General features: G+C 30.2%; 1 protein-coding gene and 1 long non-coding RNA gene across 3 annotated transcripts in view; both read left to right on the top strand.

The window, feature by feature from the left end:
• The first annotated feature begins 1,323 nt into the window (after positions 1-1,323).
• Positions 1,324-10,720, top strand: part of LOC123270332 — a 13,641-nt gene continuing 4,244 nt past the window's right edge. Inside the window, exons 1-2 of the long non-coding RNA XR_006510572.1 lie at positions 1,324-1,334; positions 4,423-4,429. This is a non-coding gene — a long non-coding RNA (uncharacterized LOC123270332). The remainder of the gene's footprint in view (positions 1,335-4,422; positions 4,430-10,720) is intronic.
• Positions 2,426-8,383, top strand: LOC123270297. 2 transcript variants are annotated; one of them, XM_044736300.1, is made up of 4 exons: positions 2,426-2,502; positions 7,506-7,554; positions 7,629-7,966; positions 8,318-8,383. In XM_044736300.1, the coding sequence occupies exons 2-4, from the start codon at positions 7,524-7,526 to the stop codon at positions 8,321-8,323; spliced, it is 375 nt and encodes a 124-aa protein (XP_044592235.1). In that variant the 5' UTR covers positions 2,426-2,502; positions 7,506-7,523; the 3' UTR covers positions 8,324-8,383. The 2 variants fall into 2 exon arrangements, with proteins under 2 accessions (XP_044592235.1, XP_044592228.1); XM_044736293.1 differs by lacking the exon at positions 2,426-2,502 and adding an exon at positions 5,257-5,343.

The raw sequence follows: 10,720 nt of genomic DNA, 5'->3' as shown, positions 1-10,720 counted from the left end.
GTGATTATATTAAAACTAAATTGATAACTAAAAAATAATTTAAATTAAATTTTCCAAAACTGTAAATAATATTTTAAAATTAAAAATTAATATTTTTAACTAGTTTTAAAAACATTTATGTCAAATAAAAATCAATTACATCACCCTGATTAAAAAAAAAGTACTGAGAACAATAGGAACAGAATTGAAAAGAATTCGATTTATCATAAAAGTAATTCTTTTCAATTCCGTTTCCATTGTTCTCAATACTTTTTTTAAACAGGGCAGAGATTATTATTGTTGATAATATTAATAATTGTTAATAAATAATAATAATTAAAATTAAATAAATTAATAATAATTATAAACGATAAATTAATAAAATAATGAACATTAATTATAAATAGTAATAATTATATCAATTATCAAATTATTGTATCAATTTTTGATTAACAATGTATCAAATAAGTCCTTTTTTTTTTGTTAAAATAATTTTTAAATATTCAAAATTTTTTAATTTTTGAATACAAAATAATGATAATTCAGTGATAATAATTCAATTCAATTCATAAAAGTATGCAATTTTTCATCAATGATTAAAGAATATGACGTTATCACGTAAAACTATCGTCCGTAAACCGATTTTACAGACAACCAATTTTTTTATATCTGATTAAAATTATTCTAGGAGTAATGAGGATGTAATGATGAGTTTGGAAATCGGAAACCAAGCATTGAAAGATCGCTTGGAAGAAGTATTGAATTTACAAAATGTAGAAACTACTGGCGCGCAGCAAAGCGCGATGGCAATAAAACCTGTACGAAATCAAATTCGCTAGCCAAAGTTTTTACGGCCAAAAATACCAATGCTGCTAATAGGAATACTGATGAAAAATGAAGTGGAGTTAAAGATGAAGATGATTTAACTGGGATAAACCCACGGTACGAAATCCAAAATATTGTTCCGTATACAATATAAAAGTTGTTCTCGATGAACACAGCTTCTAATTTACCAGGAAGCTCTATTATTGCTAAAAAAAAACCACGTCCTGTATATGATCCAATGTTATTTCATAATCATAATTATTATATTTTTATATTGTGACTAAAAAATTTATTGATGTTATAATATATTGTAATAAAATAAAAATCTTAATTTGAAAATTGTCGATTTTGTTGATTTATCGTACACGGTATTCATTGTAATGAATGAAAATGTTATATATATTCATTTCTTTATTTGTAAAAATAAACTGACAACTGAACACGATTAAGCTTTGTATTTCAGTCATTGTAAATTTAATTTTATGTTTGAAGGTTTTAGAGTTTGGAAATTTTTTGAAAATTTAGTAAAAGTAATATTAAAGATAAATTGTATTAGTAGATTTCAATACAACAAACATAAAATTAATAAAGTAAGTCAATTTTTTTAATTTTAAAATCAACGCGGCACTGATCATTGTTATAATTATTGTTTGATTTTAAACAGTTAAGTTGTAAATAATTTTATAATAAATTAATAGCAAGATAAATTCATTGTTTCAACGTTACTTTTTTAACCGCAACAGATGTTTTCAAAAGAAAATTTTCAATTTTATATCTATTACGGTATTGATAGAAAAAAAATATATATTTTTTTTACTTCCTGCTATGAAACTCAATTTCCGTGAAGAACCGTTAAAAATTCGTATTTTGAGTTCCACTTTTAACAGGAGCTTACTTTGGACCCTTCTGGCCGTGAGATATCTCCACAGTGGAAATGTCCAAACGAAGCTCCTGTTAAAAAATGTTATGAAAATCAAATGAATAGTCTCACCCCAAAATATCTTAGTAAATGCCCAAGAACAGCTTCTGTTAAAATGGAACTCAAAATTTCAATTTTAAAAGGTTCTTCACGGGAATTTAATTTTGGCACACCCTAATATATATTGATAAATTAAGAGAAAAATCTTTCTTCTAGTATTATTATTTTTAAGAAGTATTACGTAGTTTGTTAAATAAAAATATCATACGCCTTTTAAAATTGTGCATTAAATTTTATGCAAATCATGAAGAGGACACTAAGAGTTGAAACAAATAATTTTTCTGATTCCAAATTTAATTTATATTTTATAGTATTATCCAAAATAATATATTTATTTGCTTTTCTTTTTTAAATATTTTTTTCTGATAGAGTGCTCCGATAAAAATATACAAGTTATATTTATCAATTTCGTTATTAATAATTGTTTTATCAATTTTAAATTGATCAGTTTTAAATTTTAATCTTTCCGCTAAACTTGTAATCTATAGTCCAGCGCACAGATGATCGTTTCCTTGGAAACGAGCGCCTTCATTTTGATTGGATACTGGTGGCTTGACAATGTACTCCCTCAACGAGTTGCGCCACCCAGAGTCAAACTCTTTTGTTAACTTTTCTAATGCAACCTCAAATTTTCAGCGTCGACAGCATACAAAATTCTTCCTCTACCAGCGTCACGAGGCAGATAAATATAACGTACGTTTTGGAATTATAATTTTGTGGTGAGTCTAATTTTTTAAAATCATCATTATTACTAAGTTATTATGATTTCTATCATTACTGTTATTATCATAATTATAGTTCTCAATTAAGCATTATTATTTTGAGTGATTTAACTGTTCTGTGTTCTGTGTAGTTGCGTTGCGTCTGTAATCTAATCTCAGATAATTCTTCATTGATTATTGAGAAATGAGCAGTAAATAAACATTTTTAGTGACGTACAAATTATTTTTGTTTCTAATGAAAATTATATTAGCTGACATCTGAATATTTTTACAATTCTTTTTATTGAAAAAATGATTACAAAAACATTAAAAGAAAATACTTCACATTTACAAAATTATAAAAATTATTCATGAATTTTTTTTTACTTGTAAATAATTTGTTGACGAAAATCCAAAAATTTTGAACGTCGGCGAATTTATGAAAATTAAATTAGCCGAAATCTGAAAATTTTTAAAATTTTTTTTATTCGATCGATAAGACAAAAAGAAATATAGTGTAAAAAAAAGTGCATTCTTAACGAGTTATAACATCCGGATAATTAGCTGTCATTGTCGTTACGTAAGTAAAAACATTAAAATTTTTTTTAACTATAATAAATTAAAAATTAATATTATTAAAAAATATTGATATCTATCAATTTTTTTTAATCTATATTTAGAAAAAATATATATAATTAATAGTAATAAGTATATAGCACTTATATTTTTGTGTTTTATTTCAGATCCGAAGAAAAATAATCGTGGCTGATTTTTTATTTATTTATAAATCTTTTTATTTATTCATTTAAAATATATTTTTTAATCAATTTAAAACTCAGTTGGATTATTGTATTGACTTGCACAGATTCCAAATTTTATTAAGTGGGCATTTACTTTTTATTCATGTGATTATTCTATTTAATATTCAGTTCACCTTTCAGTGAGCAATGACTATAATAATATTTACGTAGTTTTTTTACAAAATTAAATAATAATTGACATGAAGTTTCAGTTAAATGATTTTGACTGATCTGTCAAGTAAAGATGAAGTGTGCTTAGATTCAAGTGCGGTCAATTTTTCTGTTAATTATTAAAATTGTCTTCGTGTCATCAATTTTTTACAGAAAATGAATTATATATGTTCTTCTATTGAATTCTATTGAAATAAGTAGCCAAAGTTTTTTTCTTTTATCATGTGTTTGGAAAATGCAATCATTTTAATTTGTTACGTTTCCGCGATTCCGTAATAAAAAAAATTTATCGGTTATGTGATCAGTAAAAATAACATATATGTAAAATTATTAGTTCGTTGACTGAATAATCACATGTAATATTATGTTTTGAAAATCCTACGATGACTTTTTGCTTGCTGCTAAAGACACAATTGCTGTAAGGAAATTTTTGATACATGTTATTAAAGTTTAATAACCATGTCCTAAATTTCTTATCTTAAAAATCCTTCTTTATAAACAAAATTTTTTCCGATTCTATCCATCACTCTGACACAACCTGCATATCGAGTCAATAACCGTGAAATTCGTTTTTAGCTAACATTTAATTATTGAGAAAAAAGTATTGAAATCGGTTGACCCTGAGTTCGTCCCTGAAATTGCCCATTTCTCTTGAATTTCTGTCAAATTTTATGTTCGTAGGAACTGGGTTTGAAGAATACGATTATTTGACGCACATTTTTATATTTTTCAAATTTTACTTTCATTTTTAGACTCAATGGCTTTCGCACAGTGGGCAGTGAATTATTATAATTCACTCGCCCAAGCTCACGGGATTCGCCACCAGGTCCCATACGACTTCGCAAGGCTGAACGTGCGGTATCTATTGCAGCAATTGGCTAACCAGCCACTACAGCAACTGGCTAACCAGCCACCGCAGCAACTGGCTACCCAACCACCGCAGCAACTGGGTAACCAGCCACGACAGCATCTGGGTAATCAGCCACCGCAGCAACTGGATAACCAGCCACTAGAACAAATGGCTAACGAGTCACCGCAGGAACTGGCTAACCAGCCACAGGAACTGGTTAAACAGCCACAGGAACTGGTTAACCAGCCGCAGGAACTGGCTAATCAGCCACAGCAAATGGCTAACCAGCCGCAGGAACTGGCTAACCAGCCACAGCAAATGGCTAACCAGCCGCAGGAACTGGCTAACCAGCCACAGCAACTGGCTAACAAACCGCAGGAAATGTCTAACCAGCCGCAGGAACTGGCTAACCAGCGACAGGAATTGACTAACGAGCCACAGCAGCAACTGGCCAACCAGCCACAGCAGCAAATGGCTAACCAGCCACCGCAACTCGTTAACCAGCCACTAGATCACCAGCTGCTGAGTTTCCCACCGCCTTCTCTGTTTAATTTTCATCAGCTGGCTATTCTCCCGCTGCCAAATTGGGGTAAGTTGAATGATTTTAATTTTTTTAATTTTTAACTTTCCACTATGAAAATCAGAGATTAAAAAAATAAATTCGAAATTCTGTATAGTATCTGTTTGCTACGCGATTAATGATCGTGTTTTTTCGTGAATAAACTGAGTTGAATGTCACAAATTCTATCAATAAATATTGCAATTTAAAATTTTTATAAAAGTTCTAACGATAACTACTCGATTTTCGAGCTATATAATATATAGATTTTATGTTTTTAAGTTCATTTTGAGCTCAGACATAGCGGAAAGTTTCAGGAATGGCCTACAAGGTCAATTGTACTTTTATTTTTTAATAATTATTAACATCATCTGATTTTTTTCTAGCTCCTCGTGGTCGTCGACTTGCGAATGCAGACTCATCGGGTGGTGCCAACTAAGGCCAGGTGTGGAAGAGAGGACGGGGATTGGAAAGAGGAGGTAGATAAGGTGGGCGTGGGGTTGGACGTCGTAGAAGTGGAAATATAATCTTCTATACCTTTAATAACTATATATATATATATATATATATATATATATATATATATATATATATATATATATATATATATATATATATATATATATGTTAGGGTGCGTAAAAATTGAATTTCCGTGAAGGACCTTTTAAAATTTGAATTTTGAGTTCTGCTTTTAACAGGAGCTGTGTTTGGGCGTTTCCTGAGATATTTTGGGATGAGACGACTTATTTAATTTTCTTGGATTTTTTCAGCAGGAGCTTTCTTTGGTCATTTCCGCTGAAATTTTAAAATTTTGCCGTAAGTGCCCAACTAAAGCTCCTGTTAAAATATCTATAAAAATTGAATAAATCGTCTCACCCCAAAATACCTCAGAAAACGCCCAAACACAGCTCCTGTTAAGAGCAAAACTCAAAATTCCAATTTTCAAAGGTCCTCCACGGAAATTGAATTTTGGAACACCCTTAAAATATATATATATGTATATATATATATATATATATATATATATATATATATATATATATATATATATATATATATATATATATATACATTTAGCGGTTAATTTCATATCCCTATTGTATTTTTTTACATTTACTATTATCTATATTATATTTTATTATAATTGCTTAAAGCTTGTTCAATAATTAAATATTTAAAAATTTTATATATTCTTTGGCTTATCGTTCATTAGTCTGTTGTCTGAATACCTATATGTAATTTTAAGTTTTGAAAACCCCACTGTGACTTTTTCCTTGCTGCTTAAGAGACGATTGTTCTAAAGAAATTTTTAGTAAATGTTATTGAAGCTTAATGAACATATCTTATTTTTAGTAAATGTTCTAGAAGCTTAATGAACATATCTTAAATTTTTTGTCTCAAGAAGTCATAGTTTATAACCGACATTTTTTCCTATTCTACCAATTACTCTGACACAACTTGCATATGAATTCAATTATCGCGATATTCGTTTTTAGCTTACATTTAATTATTGAGATAAAAAAACATCAAAATCGGTTGACCCTGGAGTCCATCCCTGAATTTTCTATTTCTCTCGAAGTTCTGTTAAATTTTATGTTTGTAGAAACTGAGTTTGAATAATATGGATATTTTAACAATCAAAACTCCCGCACTCCTAGATAGGGGAAAAATTTCGTAAAAAATTTGATAATCTGGAAATGTACATTTTTTATTGTTAACGCCCCCGCAATCGCTTTCGGGGTCGGATTTAATAAAATCCATTCTGAGATGAAGTTTACATCACACACTAAGATTACTACTAAATTTGGAGTTTGCAGAAGTTACAATTTGGCAATTGAAATTCAATATTTCAGCACCCACCCTCGCAACACATGAATTTCGAGCCCTTATTTTTAAATAATTTCTTGAATCTTAAAACATAGTTTAAATCTATCAAATGAATGTTAAAGTTTACATAAACATAATTATCTTCGAGATTAAGCTTTTACTAGACCACTTTTGATAACTTTTTTGGTAGTTAAGGGGAAAATTAAGAAAATAATCCAAAAAATCTACCTATATCCATATCGGGTGTAGCTAAATGGCGTTTTATTTATGGTGATGAGTATCATTATTATTATTATTTATTCATTTATTTATTTGTTTACTTGTTTGTTTGTATGTTTAATCTGATCTGATTTCTGTAATTCTTCCGAAAAAATTTGGGGTACTTAATGACGCGCGCCAAGTACGATAAAAAATTTTTTCTTCAATTTTTAAATTTTCAACAAATTTTTTCAATGTTATGACGGTTTCTTGGTATTTTTTTGCATTTCACATCTTTTTGTAGAGAATGAAAATTATTAAAACGAGTCTTATTTTTTCGAGGATTATTATTATTATTATTGCGTTTCATCCGTAAAAAATTTTACCCTCATGCACCTAAAGAAGTTTAACTGCAAAAAAAATTTATGATAGTGAAATTAGCCGACGTTCAACAATTTTTGATTTCTTTCGACAAATTGTTTAGAAGTAAAAAAAAAATAAAAAAATTACACGAATAATTTTTGAAATCTTCTAAATGTTAAATTTTTTCTTTCCATCTTTTATGACAATTTAATTAGCCGACATCTGAAAATTTCTATACTTTTTTTATTTCAGGAAAAAAAAATATCCGAAATGGAAGGAGTGAAGAATGCTGCAAAAGCAGGTAAAATTATTTTTACATTAATTTTTAAAGACACGGTAAATTTATTAATGAACTGAATTTTTTTTTTTTAATAGAAAACTTGAAGATCCTTTTTGAGACTGCGCAGAAGGCCATTCAGGCTTACCAAGAGGCTCGAAAAGGTGAGCCAAGCACCCCGGAAATACCGCCAATCGAAAAGAATGGTGCTCTAGTTAGTAATGAGGAGGAAGAGAAATCTAACAAGGAGGAGGATACATCGGGGAAAAAACGGCAAGAATCGGCGGGGAAGTCTCAAGCAAATTGGAAAAAAAAAAAAAACCAAAATCGTGGTAATCGCGGGGGAGGCCGTTACCAAAATCGGGGCGGCAGAGGCCGTTATCAAAATCGCGGGTATCGCAATTCCGGATCAATAAATTTTTATTTTTCAAAGGAGGTAAATTTTTGAACTATAACTACACTGATAAAAAATTTAACTTAATTCAAGAGCAAGAATCTTGAACCAAGAACACCATTTTGAAGAAAAAGAATTTCTTGAGTGAAGAGGAAAAATTCTTGAGTTAAAATATAATTCTTGGTTCAAGACAATTTTCTTGATTTAAGAATTTTTGTTCTTGAATCAAGAGTTTGATTTTCTTCAAAATGGTGTTCTTGTTTCGAGATTCTTGATATTGAATCAAGTTAAATTTTTTAATCAGTGCATTAATTAATTACTATAAAAAACTAATAAGACTCAATTAGCATCATAACTATTTATCATCTTACTAATGTCTTTATTTTTTTCCAGTATTAAAATGAAGATAATTTGGACAATGAAGAACATTTGGACAATATTATTTGTACAATGACGAACATTTTTGACAAAATTAAATAAAAAAAACTTATAAAAAAAATTAAAAAACACAATAAAAAATTTTACTCAAAAATATAATTGATTTCTTATTTTTAGCTCTCCGAGCTTAAGAGTTAGCTGTTCTGAGCTTTTGAGCTCTACGAGCTGAAAAGTCTGATAGACGGTTAATACAACACTGATTTTTAAATTTTCAAACTGCTATAACTTTTGAATAGGTCAGCCGATTTTTACCCGGTTGACGGCAATCGACGTTGTTTTTGGAGTTTTATAAAAAAATTGGAAGTGCTAATTGATTTGATATAAAATTTCGGTATAATTTGGAAAAATCGATTTATTCGAATTTTTTCGTCATCGATATCTCATGAACAAAGGAACCGATTTTGATCCGATTAGCGGCGATCAACGTGGTTTTCTAAGGTTTTAAGAGCTGATAAAAAAAAACTTTCAAATTTTGTATTTTTGAGATTTTTCAATATCTACACGATCGAATCGGTTCAAATTTTCAGGAAATCTAACTTGGTGAAACTCTTTGGAACCCCTCTCCGTTGATTCCAATCCAAGCCGTTCAAAAGTCATAAGAGGGTCATATTCATACAAAGACAGATACACACACACACACACACACACACACACACACACACACACACACACACACACACACACACACACACACACACACACACACATGCATAGAGACATACGGACATCATCTCGAAAGCATTCAGAGAAGCTTCCTAAAGTTACTATAGTCCTTGAGAAAGATTTTCAAAATAAGGGCCCTAATTTTCATCGTTTTTTATAACTAAAAATTTGAAATTAATACCAAAATTTTGGTGTTTATTAGTATTTCCTATTTTTTTGACTGTTTCATTCGAAATTAATATCGATTTTTTATCGTTAATTACTTTTTGTTGGAATAAAAAAATTATACGTCGTAAAATACTTAACATTATTAGCAAACTATTAATTTATTTGAATGCATTCATGAAATGTTTTCCTATAACTACGAGACTAGTCAAAAATTGGCATTGCTTCTGCAAATCATAACTTATTTTCATGCGGTATATGGACTGCCATCTGTAGGACTTCCAGTAAAAAAATATCACGATATTTACTAGTACCGCCATCTCTTGACGCCAGCACTACTCTATTAAAGTAACTGACATTCGAATTGTTTATAAAATTACGACCCAATGTATTTATTAAATTTCCTAACGAATTTTCGAGAAATTGTTTCAAAATAAATGCTAATTAACATTACAAATTGTATTTAGAAGTGCTAAAGAATTTGATTTTCACATTTTATAATCACGAATTTGAAATATTAATGAAATACTGATTTCATATCGATCGATAAATAAATCTGTAATTTTTATTGCATAAAATTTACAAAATTAAATTCATCAGAACATTATTATATTATTTTGAACATCCATGCAAATTTTCAGGTCATTATATTAAGGGCAACACATAAAAAAATTTGTTTAAAAAAATTCATCAAATTGTCTGTCATAAATCTGCACCCGTGTCCCCTTAAAGTAAACATGCGGTAAAGTGAGAATCAGAAAAAAGTTAGGAGAAAGATTCTGGACAATGAAAGGGGTGAAGCAGGGCTGTCCGCTAAATCTGCTTCTCTTTGTGCTTTTCTTGGCTCATTTGAATGAGGAGTTAGAAAAAAGGAGGTGGGTAGGTGTAGAATTATCGGGCGAAAAGAAGGTACTCTCGTTAGCTCATGCGGATGACGTTGTGTTGTTGGGTAAAGAGGAGGATGAAATGAGGGGTATGATAAAGACGGTGAAGATAATTGTAGAGAAAAAGAGGTTAGAGGTACGTGTATAGAGGAGGGCAAAGTCATGAGGTGTGGTAAAGGGGGTGGCAGGAAGAAAAGGGTGCGGTAGAATTGTAATGGTGAGGAGATCGAGAAAAGTTATAGATATATATTTCTTGGGTACGTAATAAAGTCGGACGTGAGCAAAGTGATCATGTGAGGAAAAGAGTGGCAAAGGGAACAACGATCCTAGGGCAGATTTGGGGAATAGGTAAAAAGGAAGTTCGGGAATGACAGGACTAGGAGAGTGTGGTTATTTAACAGATTGGTTTGGTCGGTGATGAGTTACGAAGTGGCGATTTGGGGGTGGAAAAGTAGGGGGGAGATGGAAAGAGTGCAGGAGAGGTATCTAAGATGGATACTAGTTGTATCAAGGAGAGTGGCGGGGTATTTGGTGAGGAAGGAACTGCAGAGAGAGTGCTTAGAAGGTATAGCGGGTAGGAGAGCTTGGAGCTATAAGAAAGGAGGTGGGAAAATGGGTAAATGAGAGAGGAGGTGATAAAGGTAGA

Source organism: Cotesia glomerata, linkage group LG1 (genome assembly GCF_020080835.1).
Source record: "Cotesia glomerata isolate CgM1 linkage group LG1, MPM_Cglom_v2.3, whole genome shotgun sequence".
NCBI lineage: Eukaryota > Metazoa > Arthropoda > Insecta > Hymenoptera > Braconidae > Cotesia > Cotesia glomerata.
Note: the sequence above shows the minus strand (reverse complement) of the source record. Positions and strands in the feature narration are given on the sequence as shown.